The sequence below is a fragment of the Loxodonta africana genome, chromosome 8 (assembly GCF_030014295.1).
Source record: "Loxodonta africana isolate mLoxAfr1 chromosome 8, mLoxAfr1.hap2, whole genome shotgun sequence".
Taxonomy (NCBI): Eukaryota; Metazoa; Chordata; class Mammalia; order Proboscidea; family Elephantidae; genus Loxodonta; species Loxodonta africana.
In genome coordinates this window covers 102,592,034-102,611,781 of record NC_087349.1, presented here as the reverse complement: position 1 = coordinate 102,611,781, position 19,748 = coordinate 102,592,034, and the positions used below count along the sequence as shown (strand labels likewise).

Below are 19,748 nucleotides of genomic sequence, written 5' to 3'. Positions count from 1 at the left end.
TTAATTTTTGTATATGCTATGAGGTAGGGGTCCGATTCCATTCTCTTGCTTGTGAAAATTCAGCTTCTTCAGCTCCATATGTTGAAGAGATATATTTTCCCATTGAATGGACTTCACACTTTTGTAAAAAATTAATTGGCCATAGATATTTTTTTTTTTTTTTAAAGGAGTTTATTTCTGGACTCACTTCTATTCAATTGGTCTGTATGTCTATGTTTATGCCAGTACCACATTGTTTTGATTACTGTAGCTGTGTAGTATGTTTGGAGATTGGGAAGTGTGAGCTCTCTAACTTTGTTCTTCTTCAAGATTGTTTTGGCTATCAACAGCCCCTTGAAATTTCATATGAAGATCACTTTTCTGATTCTTAAAAAAAGCCATTGAAATTTTATTTCAGATTGCATTAAATCTGAAGATCACTTTGGGTAGTATTGACATCCTAATAATATTAAGCCTTCCAATCCATGAACATGGGATGTATTTCCATTTATTTAGGTTTCATTTAATTTCTTTCAGTAATATTTTGTGGTTTTCAGTGTGTAAGCTTTTTACTTCCTTGGTTAAATTTCTTCCTAAGTATTCTGCTCATTTAGATGTTATCATAAATAGAACTGTGTTCTTAATTTCCTTTTTGAAAAGTGCTTTGCTAGTGTACAGAAACATAACGGAATTTTGTGTGTTGATCTTGTACTCTATAACTTTGCTGAATTCATTTACTAGCTCTAAAAGCTTTCTCGTGGGTTATTTGGGATTTTCTATATATAGTATCATGTCATCTGAACCTAGAGATAGTCTTACTTCTTCTGTATTCAGATGTCATTTATTTACTATTTCTTGTCTAATTACCCTGGCTAGACCTTCCAGGATAATGTTAAATTGTTGTTTTTGTTATCAGGTGCCATTGAGTAGGTTCTGATTCATAGCAACCCTATGCACAACAGAAAAAAACACTGCCCAGTCCTGAGCCATCCTCACATTCGTTGTTATGCTTGACCTCACTGTTGCAGCCACAATGTCAATCCACCTCGTTGAGGGTCTTCCTCTTTTCCGCTGACCCTGTACTCCACCAAGCATGATGTCCTTCTCCAGGGACTGATCCCTCCTGACAACACGTCCAAAGTATGTAAAACTCAGTCTCGCTGTCCTTGCTTCTAAGGAGCATTCTGGTTGTACTTCTTCCAAGACAGATTTGTTCATTCTCTCGGCAGTCCACGGTATATTCAATACCCTTCGCCAACACCAAAATTCAAAGGCATCAATTCTTCTTCAGTCTTCCTTATTCATTGTCCAGCTTTCACATGCATATGATGTGATTGAAAATACCATGGCTTGGGTCAGGCGCACCTTAGTCTTCAAGGTGACATCTTTACTTTTCAAAACTTTAAAAATGTCCTTAGAAGCAGATTTACCCAATGCAATGCATCGTTTGATTTCTTGACTGCTGCTTCCGTGGGTGTTGATTGTGGATCCAAGTAAAATGAAACCCTTAACAACTTCAGTCTTTTCTCTGATGTTGTTTATTGGTCCAGTTGTGAAAACTTTTGTTTTCCTTATGTTGAGGTGCAATCCATACAGAAGTCTGTGGTCTTTGATCTTCATTAGTAAGTGTTTCAAGTCCTTTTCACTTTCAGCAATCAAGGTAGTGTCATCTGCATAAAGCAGATAGTTAATGACTCTTCCTCCAATCCTGATGCCCTGTTCTTCTTCTTCTTCATATAGTCCAGCTTCTTGGATTATTTGCTCAGCATACAGATTGAATAGGTATGGTGAAAGAATGCAACCCTGACGCCCACCTTTCCTAACTTTAAACCACTCAGTTTCACCTTGTTCCATCCAAACAACTGCCTCTTGATCAATGCAAAGATTCTACCTGAGCACAATTAAGTGTTCTGGAATTCCCATTCTTCACAATATTATCCATAAATTGTTGTCATCCATACAGTCAAATGCCTTTGTGTAGTCAATAAAACACAGGTAAATGTCCTTCTGGTATTCTCTGCTTTCAGCCACGATCCATCTGACATCAGCAATGATATCCCTGGTTCCACATCCTCTTCTGAAGCAAGCCTGAATTTCTGGCAGTTCCAGGTGGATATACTGCTGCAGCCATTTTTGAATGATCTTCAGAAAATTTTACTTGCGTGTGATATTAACGATATTGTTCTATAATTTCTGCTTTCGGTTGGATCACCTTTCTTGGGAATAGGCATAAATACGGATCTCTTCCAGTCAGTTGGCCAGGAAGCTGTCTTCCATATTTCTTGGCATAGACGAGTGAGCACCTCCAGCACTGCCTCCTCTTTGTTGAAACATCTCAATTGATATTCCACCAATTCCTGGAGCCTTGTTTTTCACCAATGCCTTCAGTGCAGCTTGGACCTCTTCCTTCAATACCATTGGTTCCTGATCATATGCTACCTCTTGAAATGGTTGAATGTTGGCTAATTTTTTTTGGTATAATGACTCTATGTATTCCTTCCATCTTCTTTTAAGGCTTTCTGCGTCTTTTAAAATTTTCCCCATGGAATGCTTCACTATTGCAACTGGAGGCTTGAATTTTTTTTCTTTAGTTCTTTCAGCTTGAGAAACACCGAATGTGTTCTTCCCTTTTGGTTTTCTATCTCCAGTTCTTTGCACGTGTCATTATAATACTTTGTATTCTCGGGCCGCCCTTTGAAATCTTCTGTTCAGTTCTTTTACTTCATCATTTCTTCCTTCTGGTTTAGCTGCTCGACGTTTGTGAGCAAGTTTCAGAGTCTCCTCTGACATCCATCTTGGTCTTTTCTTTCTTTCCTGTCTTTTCAATGACCTCTCACTTTCTTTTTTTAAATATTTTATTGTGTTTTAGGTTAAAGTTTACACAGCAAAATAGGTTCCCACTTTAAAATTTTGTACATATTCTTCTGTGACATTGGTTGCAATTTTCTTAATGTGCCACCATTCTCATTTCTATTCTGATTGTTCTGTTTCCATAAACCTAGGTTCCATTCTACTTCTTGCCTTCTCATCTTTGCTTTTGGGTAACTTTGTTCTCATACTTGATGATTTAAGGGAGCACATTATTCATGGCTTTTTTTTTTTTAAATAACCCAATCTATATTATTTGGCTGAAACGGATATCCAGAAATAGCTTCAGTTCTAAGTTCAAAGGGTTTGGTAGCTACTTTTTTTTTTATATATAATTTTTATTGTGCTTTAAGTTAAAGTTTACAAATCAAGTCAGTCTGTCACATAGAGCTTATATACCCCTTACTCCATACTCCCACTTACTCTCCCCCTAATGAGTCAGCCTGCTCCCTCCTTCCAGTCTCTCCTTTCGTGACAGTTTTGCCAGTTTCTAACCCTCTCTACCCTCCTATCTCCCCTCCAGACAGGAGATGCCATCACAGTCTCAAGTGTCTGCCTGATACAAGTAGTTCACTCTTCATCAGAATCTCTCTCCAACCCATCGTCCGGTCCCTTCCATGTCTGATGAGTTGTCTTCGGGAATGGTTCCTGTCCTGGGCCAACAGAAGGTTTGGGGATCATGACCACCAGGATTCTTCTAGTCTCAGTCAGACCATTAAGTCTGGTCTTTTTATGAGAATTTGGTGTCTGCATCCCACTGTTCTCCTGCTCCCTCAGGGGTTCTCTGTTGTGCTCCCTGTCAGGGCAGTCATCAGTTGTGGCCGGACACCATCTAGTTCTTCTGGTCTCAGGATGATATAAGTCTCTGGTTCATGTGGCCCTTTCTGTCTCTTGGGCTTATAATTATCGTGTGACCTTGGTGTTCTTCATTCTGCTTTGATCCAGGTGGGTTGAAACCAATTGATGCATCTTAGATGGCCACTTGTTGGCATTTAAGACCCCAGACACCACATTTCAAAGTAGGATGCAGAATATTTTCATAATAGAATTATTTTGCCAATTGACTTAGAAGTCCCCTTAAGCCATAGTCCCCAAATCCCTGCCCTTGCTCCGCTGACCTTCGAAGCATTCAGTTTATCCTGGAAACTTCTTTGCTTTTGGTCCAGTCCACTTGAGCTGACCTTCCATGTATTGAGTATTGTTCTTCCCTTCACCTAAAGTAGTTCTTATCTACTAACTAATCAGTAAATAACCCTCTCCCACCCTCCCTCCCTCCCCCCCTCCCTCCCCCACCTCGTAACCACAAAAGTATGTGTTCTTCTCAGTTTATACTATTTCTCAAGATCTTATAATAATGGTCTTAGACAATATTCGTCCTTTTGCCTCTAATTTCACTCAGCATAATGCCTTCCAGGTTCCTCCATGTTATGAAATGTTTCGCAGATTCCTCAATGTTCTTTATCAATGCGTAGTATTCCATTGTGTGAATATATCATAATTTATTTAACCATTCATCTGTTGATGGACACCCTGGTTGCTTCCAGCTTTTTGCTATTGTAAACAGTACTGCAATAAACATGGGTGTGCATATATCTGTTCGTGTAAAGGCTCTTATTTCTCTAGGGTATATTCCAAGGAGTGGGATTTCTGGGTTGTATGGTAGTTCTATTTCTAACTTTTTAAGAAAACGCCAGATAGATTTCCAAAGTGGTTGTACCATTTTACATTCCCACCAGCAGTGTATAAGAGTTCCAATCTCTCCCCAGCCTCTCCAACATTTATTCTTTTGTGTTTTTTGGATTAATGCCAGCCTTGTTGGAGTGAGATGGAATCTCATCATTGTTTTAATTTGCATTTCTCTAATCGCTGATGATAGAGAGCATTTTCTCATGTATCTGTTAGCTGCCTGAATATCTTCTTTAGTGAAGTGCGTGTTCATATCCTTTGCCCACTTTTTGATTGGGTTGTTTGTCTTTTTGTGGTTGAGTTTTAACAGAATCATATAGATTTTAGAGATCAGGCACTGGTCGGAGATGTCATAGCTGAAAAATTTTTCCCAATTTGTAGGTGGTCTTTTTACTCTTTTGGTGAAGTCTTTAGATGAGCATAGGTGTTTGATTTTTAGGAGCACCAAGTTATCTGGTTTCTCTTCGTCATTTTTGGTAATGTTTTGTATCCTGTTTATGCCTTGTATTAGGGCTCCTAGTGTTGTCCCTATTTTTTCTTCCATGATCTTTATCGTTTTAGTCTTTATGTTTAGGTCTTTGATCCACTTGGAGTTAGTTTTTGTGCATGGTGTGAGGTATGGGTCCTGTTTATTTTTTTGCAAATGGATATCCAGTTATGCCAGCACCATTTGTTAAAAAGACTATCTTTTCCCCAATTAACTGACACTGGGCCTTTGCCAAATATCAGCTGCTCATATGTGGATGGATTTATCTCTGGGTTCTCAATTCTGTTCCATTGGTCTATGTGCCTGTTGTTGTACCAGTACCAGGCTGTTTTGACTACTGTGGCTGTATAGTATGTTCTAAAACCAGGTAGAGTGAGGCCTCCCACTTTCTTCTTCTTTTTCAGTAATGCTTTACTTATCCGAGGCTTCTTTCCCTTCCATATGAAGTTGGTGATTTGTTTCTCCATCACATTAAAAAATGTCATTGGAATTTGGATCAGAAGTGCATTGTATGTATAGATGGCTTTTGGTAGAACAGGCATTTTTACTATGTTAAGTCTTCCTGTCCATGAGCAAGGTATGTTTTTCCACTTATGTAGGTCCTTTTCAGTTTCTTGCACTAGGACTTTGTAGTTTTCTTTGTATAGGTCTTTTACATCTTTGGTAAGATTTATTCCTAAATATTTTATCTTCTTGGGGGCTACTGTGAATGGTATTGATTTGGTGATTTCCTCTTCGATGTTCTTTTTGTTGATGTAGAGGAATCCAAGTGATTTTTGTATGTTTTTTTTTTTATCTTATAACCTAAGACTCTGCCAAACTCTTCTATTAGTTTCAATAGTTTTCTGGAGGATTCCTTAGGATTTTCTGTGTATAAGATCATGTCATCTGCAAATAGAGATAACTTTACTTCCTCCTTGCCAATCTGGATGCCCTTTATTTCTTTGTCTAGCCTAATTGCTCTGGCTAGCACCTCTAGCACAATGTCGAATAAGAGCAGTGATAAAGGGCATCTGTGTCTGGTTCCCGTTCTAAAGGGAAATGCTTTCAGGCTCTCTCCTTTTAGGGTGATGTTTTCTGTTGGCTTTGTATAGATGCCCTTTATTATGTTGAGGAATTTTCCTTCAATTCCTATTTTGCTGAGAGTTTTTATCATGAATGGATGTTGGACTTTGTCAAATGCCTTTTCTGTACCAATTGATAAGATCATGTGGTTTTTGTCTTTTGTTTTATTTATACGGTGGATTACATTAATGGTTTTTCTAATATTAAACCAATCTTGCATACCTGGTATAAATCCCACTTGGTCGTGGTGGATTATTTTTTTGATACGTTGTTGAATTCTATTGGCTAGAATTTTGTTGAGGATTTTTGCATCTGTGTTCATGAGGGATATAGGTCTGTAATTTTCTTTTTTTGTGGTGTCTTTACCTGGTTTTGGTATCAGGGATATGCTGGCTTCATAGAATGAGTTAGGTAGTATTCCATCGTTTTCTATGCTTTGAAATACCTTTAGCAGTAGTGGTGTTAACTCTTCTCTGAAAGTTTGGTAGAACTCTGCAGTGAAGCCGTCTGGGCCAGGGCTTTTTTTTGTTGGGAGTTTTTTGATTACCTTTTCAATCTCTTTTTTGGTTATGGGTCTATTTAGTTGTTCTACTTCTGATTGTGTTAGTTTAGGTAGGTAGTGTTTTTCTAGGAATTCATCCATTTCTTCTAGGTTTGTAAATTTGTTAGAGTATAATTTTTCGTCATAATCTGATATGATTCTTTTAATTTCAGTTGGGTCTGTTGTGATATGGCCCATCTCGTTTCTTATTTGGGTTATTTGTTTCCTTTCCTGTATTTCTTTAGTTAGTCTGGCCAATGGTGTATCAATTTTGTTAATTTTTTCAAAGAGGCAGCTTTTGGCTTTGTTCATTCTTTCAATTGTTTTTCTGTTCTCTAATTCATTTAGTTCAGCTCTAATTTTTATTATTTGTTTTCTTCTGGAGCCTGATGGATTCTTTTGTTGCTCGCTTTCTATCTGTTCAAGTTGTAGGGACAGTTCTCTGATTTTGGCTCTTTCTTCTTTATGTATGTGTGCATTTACACATATAAATTGACCTCTGAGCACTGCTTTTGCTGTGTCCCAGAGGTTTTGATAGGAAGTGTTTTCATTCTCGTTGCATTCTATGAATTTCTTTATTCCCTCCTTAATGTCTTCTATAACCCAGTGTTTTTTGAGCAGGGTATTGTTCTATTTCCAAGTATTTGATTTCTTTTCCCTAATTTTTCTGTTATTGACTTCCACTTTTATGGCCTTGTGGTCTGAGAAGATGCTTTGTAATATTTCGATGTTTTGGATTCTGCAAAGGTTTGTTTTATGACCTAATATGTGGTCTGTTCTAGAGAATGTTCCATGTGCACTAGAAAAAAAAAAGTATACTTTGCAGTTGTTGGGTGGAGTGTTCTGTATAAGTCTATGAGGTCAAGTTGGTTGATTGTAGCAATTAGGTCTTCCGTGTCTCTATTTAGCTTCTTACTGGAAGTCCTGTCCTTCTCTGAAAGTGGTCTGTTGAAGTCTCCTACTATAATTGTGGAGGTGTCTATCTCACTTTTCAGTTCTGTTAAAGTTTGTTTTATGTATCTTGCAGCCCTGTCATTGGGCGCATAAATATTTAATATGGTTATATCTTCCTGGTCTATTGTCCCTTTAATCATTATGTAGTGTCCTTCTTTATCCTTTGTGGTGGATTTAACTTTAAAGTCTATTTTTTCAGAAATTAATATTGCTACTCCTGCTCTTTTTTGATTGTTGTTTGCTTGATATATTTTTTTCAATCCTTTGAGTTTTAGTTTGTTTGTGTCTCTAAGTCTAAGGTGTGTCTCTTGTAGGCAGCATATAGATGGATCGTGTTTCTTTATCCAGTCTGATACTCTCTGTCTCTTTATTGGTGCATTTAGTCCATTTATATTCAGCGTAATTATAGATAAGTATGTGTTTAGTGCTGTCATATTGATGCCTTTTTGTGTGCATTGTTGACAATTTCATTTTTCCACTTACTTTTTTGTGCTGAGACGTTTTTCTTTGTAAATCTGTGTTCCTCATTTTCATTGTAGTTGAATTTATGTTCGCTGAGTCGTTATGTTTTTCTTGGTTTTTATTTTGAGTTATGGAGTTGTTATACCTCTTCGTCTCACTTTCTTCATGTATGATGTTCTTGATGTAATTCCACAACTCATCTGGTCTTCAGTCACTAGTGTTCAATGCGTCAAATCTATTTTTGAGATGGTCTCTAAATTCAGGTGGGATATACTCCAGGTCGTATTCTGGCTCTCGTAGACTTGCTCTGATTTTCTTCAGTTTTAGCTTGAACTTGCATATGAGTAATTGATGGTCCATTCCACAGTCGGCCCCTGGCCTTGTTCTGACTGATGATATTGAGCTTGTCCATGGTCTCTTTCCAGAGATGTAGTCAATTTGATTTTTCTGTGTTCCATCCGGTGAGGTTCATGTGTATAGTCGCTGTCTATGTTGGTGAAAGAAGGTATTTGCAATGAAGAAGTTGTTGGTCTTGCAAAAGTCTATCATTTGATCTCTGGCATTTTTTCTAGCACCAAGGCCATATTTTCCAGCTACTGATCCTTCTTCTTTGTTTCCAACCTTCGTATTCCAATCACCAGTAATTATCAATGCATCCTGATTGCATGTTTGACCAATTTCAGACTGCAGCAGCTGATAAAAATCTTCAATTTCTTCATCTTTTACCTTAGTGCGTTGTGCGTAAATTTGAATAATCCTATTCACTTGTCTTCCTTGTAGGCATATGGATATTATCCTATCACTAACAGCATTGTACTCCAGGATAGATCTTGAAATGTTCTTTTTGACAATGAATGCAACACCATTCCTCTTCAAGCTGTCATTCCCAGCTTAGTACACTATATGATTGTCTGATTCAAAATGGCCAATACCAGTCCATTTGAGCTCACTAATGCCTAGGATATCAAGGTTTATGCGTTCCATTTCATTTTTGATGATTTCTAATTTTCCTAGATTCATATTTCGTACATTCCAGGTTCTGATTATTAATGGATGTTTGCAGCTGTTTCTTCTCATTTTGAGTTGTGCCACATCAGCAAATGAAGGCCCCAAAAGCTTTATTCCATTCACATCATTAAGGTCGACTGTACTTTGAGGAGGCACCTATTCCCCAGTCATCTTTTGAGTGCCTTCCAACTTGGGGGGCTCATCTTCCAGCACTATATTAGACAATGTTCCATTGCTATTCATAAGGTTTTCCCTGGAAAATTCTTTTCAGAAGTACACTGCCGGGTCCTTCTTCCTAGTCTGTCCTAGTCTGGAAGCTCGACTGAAACCTGTCCTCCTTGGGTGACCCTGCTGGTATCTGAATGCCAGTGGCATAGCTTCCAGCATCACAGAAACATGCAAGCCCCCACAGTATGGCAAACTACAAGAAGAACTCAGTAGTCTGCTTCTGAAGAGAATTAGCCAGTGAAAACCTTATGAATAATGCTAAATAGCAGTAGTGAAAGTGGGTAGCTTTGTCTTGTGTCTTAGTGGGAAAGCTTTCAGTCTCTCACCATTGAGTGTGATTTTAGCTGTGGGTTTTTCATAAATGCCATTTATCATGTTAGAAAGTTCCCTTCTATGTGTACTTTTCTTTGTATTTTTATCCTGAAAGGTTGATGGATTTTGTCAAATGCTTTTTTCTGCACAAATTGGGATAATCATTTTTTTTCCTATGTTCTATTAATGTGGTGTATGTATTATATTGATTTATTTTTCTTGTGTTGAACCACCCTTGCATTCCTGGGATAAATCCCACTTGGTCATGGTGTAAAATCCTTTTAGTATGCTGTTGAATTAAGTTTGCTAGTGCTTTGTTGAGGATTTTTTTTCATCTTTATTCATAACGAATATCAGCTTGTAATTTTCTTTTCATGTGGTGTCTTTTATCTAGCTCTGATACCAGGGTAAAGCTAGCTTTATAGAATGAGTTAGAAAGTATTCTCTCCCCTTCTATTTTTTTGAAGAGCTTAAATGTTTGGTAGAATTCACCAGTGATGCCATTATCCTGGACTTTTCTTGTTGGGAGATTTTTGTATTACTGATCCAGTTTCTTTACTTCTTATTGTTCTTTTGAGATTTTCTTTTTATACTTGAGTCAGGTTAGGTATTTTGTGTGTTTATAGGAATTTTTCCATTTTATCTGTTGTTTTAGTTATCTAGTGCTACTATAACAGAAATACCACAAGTGGGTGGCTTTAAGCAAGAGAAATTTATTTTCTCACAGTGTAGGAGGCTAGAAGTCTGAAATCAGGGTACTGGCTCTCTCTGTTGGCTCTAGGGGAAGGTTCTTGTCTCTTCAGCTTTTATTCCTTGGCTCCTTGGTGATTTTCATGTGACATGGCATCTATCTTCCTCCATCTCTGCTCCTTTTAATCTTCTTCTTTTATATCTCAAAAGGTCAACTCAAGACACAGTACACACTAATACTGCCTCATTAACATAACAAAGAAAAGCCGTTCCCAAATGGGACTATAATCACAGTTATCCGAGTTAGGATTTATAACAGATATTTTTGGGGACACAATTCAATGCATAACATCTGTTATCTAATTTGTCATGATTTAATTTGTTGGTGTGCAATTGTTCATAGTATGCAAAGTTTTTGTTTGCTTGTTTGCTTACTTTTTAATGAAAAGAGTCCAGTTCCAAAGAAAATACCTTGGTATTTCAACCTGAAAGGCAACCTCTGCATCGGAGTTTCTGTAGTTTTAATCTGACTCAAGACGAGATGTGCTTAAAAGGCAGTTCTTTTTATTGGTCTTACTGGAAATTTTCACAATTAAAGATTTATAAAAATAAATAGAAAGAAAATTTTCTATAATTCCCTACGAATGACGGGAAGTTAACTACTGAAAACTGTTAAATATGGAGGGGGCTATCACCTACACTTTCTGTGAACCTTGAGACCCTATTGCTATACATGGGCCAAGGAGATTAAGAAACACCATGGTATTATTTTGATTATAGCTTGAGTTACCATGAGCACAAAGAACCTTGAAAGTGGGAATAATAGAGAGATATGAGCCTTCAGTATCACGTGGGAGAAGGTCTCTCCTCAGAATGAGCATGCTGCGCCAACCTGTGGCCTGTTTTGAAGAGCTGGGCATGAGTCCAGGTGTAATCTTGCTCTTGTCTAGCAAAGTGTCAGCTTACCTTGGACACAAGTTGGCTTAGAGGAAATAAGATTGGGGTTACTGCTACTGGGAGTGTTGATTGGGAAGACACCTTAACCCGTTCAATACAATAAAAAAAAAGCTCCATTTAAGCTACATTTTAGAATATAAACTCTCAGGATGCTGATGGAGAAGAGGTTTTTTTTTTTTTCAGAGTCTGTTCTACCCTACTCTGTTGAATGATTAAGATCCAGAAGAGTTCTTTAAGCAATTTTTTTTTTTTTTTTTACCTTCCTGTCAGATCTGGTTTTTCCATCAGTGCTAATATACTTCATTTTTTTTTTTTTTTTTTTTTTAAGACAAGAAGAAAGCATTATAAAGATAGCCAAGGATGATGACATTTATCATCTCTGCTAGGGTCCTGCTATGGAACTAAACTCCTCAGATTTGAAATGTGTTCCATGAATGTAAAAGACATAAGCAGTCAGTCTTGATGGCTAAAAAAGGTGAATGAGGTAACGGTAACACTGATGGGCTGTTTGTCTCAAATGTCTCATAAATAGGAATGTGAAATTAATTTTTTTTCAATCTATATTCTATATTCTCTCTATTCAAGGAAAACACTCCTCAATGGTAAGCTAAGGTAAGTTATTTAATAGAGAATGGTTGGAATTTGTCACTTCCTAGCTTGTAATTTGGTAACTCCTTGCTGAAATAAAAAATATACTGAAGTATACATTTCCTAAATTTTCCGTAAAACTCCTAAATGTAGGATGACACTCTGTGGGGAACATTCGATCGTCTGATCAGGTCTGCTGGAATTATCTCCCCCTGCTGTATGTACGCTGTAGGACAGTTGGGAAAAAAGGGCTCTACCCTCGGCCTGCTGTTGTAACAGCTGGCGGCTTTGGCATTTTCACATAAACATGCAAGCCGAAGAGTAATTTCTCCTTCATAACTGGCCCTGTTCCTCCCTTCCTGGGACATTCCACAATGCCACCAACAATGAAGTGCTCAGAAAGGAGGAATCATTTCTGTTTATGTGAAAATAGATCTCAACTTCATGAGGCAAGGGAAGAAATAACAAAAAGCTTCAAAGACCACAAAGAGAAGCTATAATCAAATCTGGATGCTGTTTTGAGATCTGGCAGTGCTCCTCCATGTACCAGCCATGACCGTTCAGGGAGTTGGCGCCAAGAGTGCTTTCTGCTAGCCTTGCCGATTTCATTCCCTGCACACCCTTGGGCAAACTGTTGGCCTAAGCTGCACCAATGTGATTATTTGAGTTAAGTGTGGGTAACACTCTTACTGACCACCCACTATCAAACAGAAGCAAGCCATTTCACTCTCAGGAGTGCTTCGTATATACTAAGCCATTGGTCTAAAGTTTATAGAAGTGATCAAAAATGCCTTCAGGAGGCAGCATAGCATCACAATAAAAGGACATAGATTTTTGAGTAACTCAGATGTGAATGCAAATTCCGACTCTGCAATTTAATAGTTATGTGACTTTGGGCAGGTTATTTAATTTCTCTGAGGCTCAGTTTGCTCATCTGTAAAATGGGGATATCAATGTTTTCATCAGAGTATTAATATAATAATTAGATATTATAGGTGCAGAGCACCTACTGCATAATCAAGCTCATGATGTGTTAACTATTTTTATCCAGTGATTTCCATAGTCATTGTTCTTATCATGCTTTACATACAAGCTGTAATTCTACACACGTTGTAACACAACGTAAAGATTTCCTATGATTCTTACCACCAAGGCTACTGATATAATTCAGTTTAAGGAAAAACAAGCCTAGAGGCTTGAAGCAACACTAAGTTTTGTCATCAGCCCGCAATACCCTGTAGCAAATGAAAAACATTTTTCTCTATTCTTTAGTTTCTGCTGCTAAAAAACACGAAAAATTATACATCCTTGTAAAAAAATAAAATAAAATAAAAACAGTGTGTTGACACCAGGATGTTGTAAAGAAAAAAAAAGAAAAGTATCATCGTGAATCTTCATCCAGAGAACTGACTTCCTGTATGGTGGTAGTCACCTTTACTGTCAAAGTCCACTTCTCTTATATACCTCAAGTTTCCTTCTGATGGTTAAAGCCTGTTTTTTCTCATTCGCCACATTAAGCCATTAATTGGGTATTTACAGACAGCTATTTTATCATATACCCCACTGTCATCACTACTCAGTCATACATCTTAAATTCTCCGCATCTTGCTGCTTAAATCCTACCCTTTAATCACCTCATCATCTTTGTCACTTTTTTTTTTTTTTCTTTTACTTAATCAACTCCATTTTCTGAGCTAGGGTACAAAAAAACTGTGCAGAATTCTCCTAGTGCAGCTCTTCTGAGGTTCAAGGAATAGAAAATGTTTTCTTCTTAAGTGATTTCTTTAGGTCCCACGATAGTCTTTGCTTCTAGGGCAAGAGCATCACAGTGTGAGCTATTTCTATTTGCACTTCAGTGTTACCCTCGACCCATTTCCATTATTAATGACTTTTATTGTAAAATAGGGCTCTCACTGGGCCGGAGACCTAGTCTGCTAAGAGTGAAAGCACCCCTACACCCCTCATCAGGACCTCTCAGCTTCCCTTGCATCCTCAGGCTGTGGTTCTGTCTGACCCTCTCCTGCCTGGTGTTCATGGACGCTCATCCCTCAGAGAAGAAAGAGCCCCCTTCCAATATTCTTCAGGACTCTTGGTCTTCTGAGGTAAAAACCAAGGGAAAATCCTTACCCTCAGAGGAAGGTCAGTTTTCTCATTTATCTTCCTGCCTGGTGACCTACTTGCAAAAATAAGCTGGGGAAAACCCTATGGATCACAATGGTAACCAGTCATGGGGCTGGTCAGGACCAGGCAGCATTTCCATCCTCTCAGTCAGGGGCTGAATCCATGGCAGCTAACAACAAATTTGTTAGTGTAAACCAGCCAATTTATCTAAGAACCGACCATTACAACTTGTTCCAAGTGGCCCCAAGGTATACATGTTTCCCAGTGAGATGTCCCACAAAACGCTCTTCCACAAGATCGTAATACGAGCCCTGAAACACGACATTGGTATTTCCTTCTTAGAGACTCGAACACATTTTTCAATATTAAAAGTTCTGAGAAATGTGGAGGTAAAGGAAGTTCAGTGAACTTTGTTTAACGCAGTGTTTCTCAAAATTATTTGACTACAGGGCTGTTTCTTAGTGAGACAATTATTAGCACTTCAGGGAATTGTGAGGTTCTTCAGAGTTCATTTTGAGAAATGCTGCACTGTATTGTGACCCTTCTTTAACTTGGTGGCGCAGTGGTTAAAAGTTCTGCTGCTAACCAAAAGGTTGGCAGTTCAAGTCCACCAGCCACTCCTTGAAAATCCTATGGGGCAGTTCTACTTTGTCTTATAGGGTCACTCTGTGTCAGAATTGACTCAGCAACAGTTAAACAGACTGTTGGAATCCCTGGGTGATGCAAATGGTTAAGCACTCAGCTACTAACCATGAGGTTGACAGTTCTAACCCACCCAGAGGCACCTGGAAAGACAGGCCTGGTGGTCTGCTTCCAAAAGGTCAGAGCCATGAATATCTATGGAGTGCAGTTCTACTCTGCACAGGTGGGGCCTGGCACACACTTGTGGCAGCAGCAGTCACAGGGTTTCTCTGTGTCCACAGCATTTCACCTGACTGGTCATTGTCACATGCTTCACTAAACTGAGCTCTTTGTTACCCAGCACTTGGCACAGAGTAGGTACTAGATAAACACTTATTAAACAAAAGAACGGTTTGTTTTAGTGTGTTTCTTAAAGAAAACATACATGATGACCATTCTTAATGTTTGAAAAATAGCTAGAATAAAATGGGTAGTTTTATTTTTCCACGAGTCTTTGCTACTGTAGATGCTGTTAAGAGAGTGCTGATTATCTACCATGAAGGGTCATTGGTGGCTCAGTGGTAGAATTCTCACCTTCCGTACGGGAGATCTGGCTTGGATTCCTGCCCAATGCGCCTCCTGTGCAGTCACCACCCATCTGTCAGTGGAGGCCTGTGTGTTGCTGTGATGCTGAACAAGTTTCAGAGGAGTGTCTAGACTAAAAAAGACTATTAAGAAAGGCCTGGCAATCTACTTCAAAAAATTAGCTTGTGAAAACCCCTCAGTGTGCATGGGGTAGCCGTGAATCCAGAGCCAACTAGATAACAACAACAGCAACCCTTTAAAATTGATTTACTGATCCATGATGTGCTTCCATGCACTCCTATGTGCTGGGCACTTGACATGTATTACTGTTTAATTATTATAAGCCCCACTGTTTGTTCTCCACACTACAGAGAATAAAGATGCCACTTAGATTAGGCAGGTTATTACCTCCAACTACAGGTTGCAGAACCAGGTATTGAGCTGAGGTCTCTGTGGTGGAGCCTCCACCCTGCCTCGCCTTGTATGTACATCATAAAGACCACATGCTGTTGTTGTTAGTTGGTTATGTACAACAGGATGAAATGTTGCCTAGTCCTGTACCATCTTCATGATTATTGGTGTGTTTGAGTCCTTTGGTACATTGAGTTCCACAACATAGAAGTTAGCAAATTCCTTTTAAACTCTTGATCTGGCCATAGTATCAACCACTTACATGGAAAACAACATTATCCTAACTTTCTTATACCAACGCAACATTATTTGCGGTTTAATTAACATTGCTGGAGGGAAGTCAAGCTCTAACTTTAAAGCAAAATCCAGCCCTAAGTCAGCAAGAGGAAATTTTCCCACACAGAATGGGGCCACTGAGGAAGTGACAACCAAACAGGCTGATCTCTATAAGGACAAGAAATCTGGGCAAGTCAGGGTGGCAGCTTAACATCTTAGGTCATCTTTTACCGACGGAAGTCTGCATACACATCAAACATTTCTCTTTTATTCCCTCTTCCAAACTGCTATTTTGTTAATGTGTGAAAACAGTACAACTTGAAGAAAATGTAATCCACGTGTTTGGTACATTTACACTTACATTCTCCTGAGACTATCTAAATGGACTAACAATATACTTTCAGGTGGCTTTTTTTTTTTTTCATAGAACCACAATTGTAGATTCTGTGAAAAATAAACTTAATTCCAAAAAGAGATAGGCTCAATCTAAGATTCAAATTCCTGAAATTTAAGCATTCTTTAAAAAACATTTCCAAACTAAACTTCAAACTAAATAGTTAAAATACACTACGAAGAATCAAACCAGTTGCCATCGAGTTGACTCCAACTCATGGCGACCCTATGGGTGTCAGAATACAACTGTGCTCCATGTGGTTTTTAATGGCTGTAATCCTTCAAAAGTAGATAGCCAGGCTTTTTTTTCAATGCATCTCTGCGTGGATTCAAACCATCGACCTTCAGTTAGTAGCTCAGTGCTTAACCATTTGCACTACCCAGGGACTTCAAAATACACTAAAAAAAAAAAAAAGCAGCCTTTAACTTAGAGACTAAAGTTGTAAGGTAAAAACTCAATAGCTGGTTCAACTTTACTTTTTTTGGCTCAACTTTAGCAGACAATACTAAGCTCATATATATGTCATATATATATATGTCATATATATATGTCATGTATATATATATAAGCAGTGCTCAACGGATGTTTGCTTACAAAGAAAAAAAACCAAACCCATTGTCCTTAAGTTGATTCTGACTCATAGGGATCCTATAGGATAGAGTAGAACCGCCCCATAGGGTTTCCAAGGAGCAGCTGGTGGATTCGAACTACTGACCTTTTTGGTTTGCTTGTGTTCCCTCATCTCAAATTTGGATGACCCACAGCAAGGATGCCATTAAAATCTATTCACAAATACATTTGTATGCATCACAGAGAATTGCATTTTTTCTGTAAATTGAAAGAATGAAAAGACTGATCCCATTAGAACAAGAAGACAGCACTAAAAAGGGAAGCGAGTTATTTAAGATCACACGCCAACCTGAAAGCCTAGCAACATAGGTAAAGCCGGTTCTGTCTTTGAGGAGTTCATGGGGATAGACTATTCAAGGGCACTCTTCACATCTCCATGGGTGGTGCTTCTCCAGCTTCCTGCGGCTGTAGCATCTTGTTGGTATTTTTATTTCACCACACACTCTCCTCAAATCGCCACAATGCCTTGTATTAACTTTGAAAACAATTGTTCTTAATAAGTTAAAATTAAACCTTTGTTTAATTGTTCGAAAAGCTTACAGCTTCTTGAAATAATCAGGGGTACAGAGTTCATAAAAAGCCCTGGTGATACAGTGGTTAAGTGCTTAGCTGTTAACCAAAAAGTCACCGGTTCGAATACACCAGACACTCTTTGGGAGAAAGATGTGGCTGGCAATCTGCGTCCATAAAGATTACAGTCTTGGTGACCCTATAGGGCAGTTCCACTTTGTCCTATAGGGTCGCTATGATTCGGAATTGACTTGATCGCAATGGGATAGAGTTTGTAGGAACAATTTCAACATATGCAGGGACTCTGGTGGTGCAGTAGTTAAGAGCTCGGCTGCTAACCAAAGGGTCCGCAGTTCGAATCTACCACCAGTCCTTGAAAACCCTAGGGGGCAGTTCTACTCTGTACTATAGGGCCGCTATGAGTCAGAATCGACGCAACAGCAACCATATAAGGTTTTTTGTTTGTTTGAGTAGGTTAGACAAATGGGTTGCCCACTTAGAGAGTCACAGGGCCCTCTGTGACTTACATGATGTTCACATGAAGGACCATTCAACAAAGCATTTTGAGGCCCCTCACCCTTCCCCCTCTACGTGGCACCCTAATCTTATTCAAAGGATGGACCCAGAGATGCACTGACTACTAATGCCATTCCCTGGCAAAGATATGACAACATGGAGATATGGTTTCATAAAAACTGGTAAGTAACTGATACACAGAAGACAGCATTTGTTCCAGTTTAGAAGATAAGTAATGAGTCCTCTACACCCAGCTCTGTGACAAATAAATTCTTCAGCCTGGGAGTGATGTGATAAATGAGATATTGCACAAGACTCAATGATTGTGTTAAGATATCTGGAGATTTTTATTTAACCCCTTACTATCACTATTACTGCCATTTCTTCACTTCCACCAATGCCCCTTATTAATATTAACAACACTGTGTTCCTATTCAAAATTAAAGTGTGATTTTTTAAATAAGAAGATGGCTTACCCAAATGATATTTTCTCTGGCTATGCCTTCTTAATAAGAATGTATCTTGATATCTTAAAGATCCATATTTAAAAAAAAAAAAAATCCTATGGGATTCTGCCCAATTCTCATCTTTCCCTGCTTGGCAATGCTGGATGTGAGACAAAGCCACTCCTGTTTCAAAGAAGACTAAAACAACTCCTTCTTCAGCAACGAAGTCAATCAACTCACTCTAGGCTAAAGCCACGGGGAGACAATGATAATAGCACTTTTTGATTACCCAAGCTAACTCCATAACAAGGAAATCCAAACTGGAAGATAATTTTAAAACTTTTGTATTTAACTATTACATAGTACCTGTTTTTATATCTCCAGCCAGTTTATTTGCCTGTTGCTGTTCTTAGGCGCTGTCTAGTTGGTTCCGATTCATAGCAATCCTATGTGCAACAGAATGAAACTCTGCCCAGTCTGCACCATCCTCACAATCATTGCTATGTTTGAGCCAATTGTTGCAGCCACTGTGTCAATCCATCCCATTGAGAATCTTCCTTTTTTTTTTTTTTTTGCTGACCCTCTACTTTACCAAGTGTGATGTCCTTCTCCAGGGACTAGTCCCTCCTGATAACATGTCCAAAGTTCGTAAGACAAAGTACTCGCTTAATTGCATAAAATTAATCTAATGTATTCCCAAAACACACATCATAAAGTCAGTACTTAAATTTGATGCAGAAAAAAACTTGGCTGGGCACCCAAATAAAGTCAGCCTGTAGCTAATACAGCAGAGACAAGAATTGATTCCAGAAAATTTCTGGTCCACCTTCTAAGACAAAAAAATGCATTACCATCATTGAGCCATCCACTCTTCCTGTGTTTTGTTTTATTTTTAGATTTGGTTTGACGTTCAGTGGCCCACTCAAATTACTTCAACACAGCTCTAACTTCAACGATCATGTTGTATAACGATGCTTAAAAAAAAAAAAAATCACAAAGAATTTATAAGTACAATTAAATATTCATCCAGGAAAATTCTTTAGCAAAAATATACTTTCTAGTAGTGAAAACGCGTACTCCTCAGAAATGAATTCAGAACTTAGAGCTGATTTGCAACAAGAGTTTCTTGTTTGTAAGACAGATACAGTCACCAGGGAATCCATTAGGATCTAGGCTGATGAGGGCATGTTGAAGAGGAACAATTGCGTTTCTGGCCACCTTCCCAGTCCCAAGTAACAGGAACATGAATACCCTTAGCAGGAAAGTCCAGGTCATGAAATATTTCTTCCTCATGGCACAGATAAGCATAGTTGATGGAGATCCCTAGGTCGTATCAGCAACAGCAAGTTGGCTCTAAGGGCTTCTCAGGTTCCTGATGGAAAGGCATTCCTGAGGATACAATTCATGGCTCCT

The 19,748-nt window shown here is 38.5% G+C and overlaps 1 protein-coding gene across 39 annotated transcripts in view; it reads right to left on the bottom strand.

Annotated features, from left to right (window-relative positions):
* Nucleotides 1-4,212: 4,212 nt before the first annotated feature.
* The window catches only part of SUGCT (succinyl-CoA:glutarate-CoA transferase), a 796,973-nt gene continuing 781,437 nt past the window's right edge, over nt 4,213-19,748 (bottom strand). For 25 of the 39 annotated variants that reach the window (XM_064290175.1, XM_064290173.1, XM_064290157.1 and 22 more), the window contains 2 exons: nt 19,187-19,309; nt 4,213-16,631 (listed from right to left, as the gene is read on the bottom strand). In XM_064290175.1, the coding sequence (XP_064146245.1) occupies nt 5,721-6,938 (1,218 nt within the window). In that variant the 5' untranslated portion in view covers nt 6,939-16,631; nt 19,187-19,309 and the 3' untranslated portion in view covers nt 4,213-5,720. Of the gene's footprint in view, nt 16,632-16,653; nt 19,310-19,748 lie in introns of those variants that run through there. The other 14 variants (XM_064290193.1, XM_064290192.1, XM_064290195.1 and 11 more) reach the window with 7 other exon arrangements.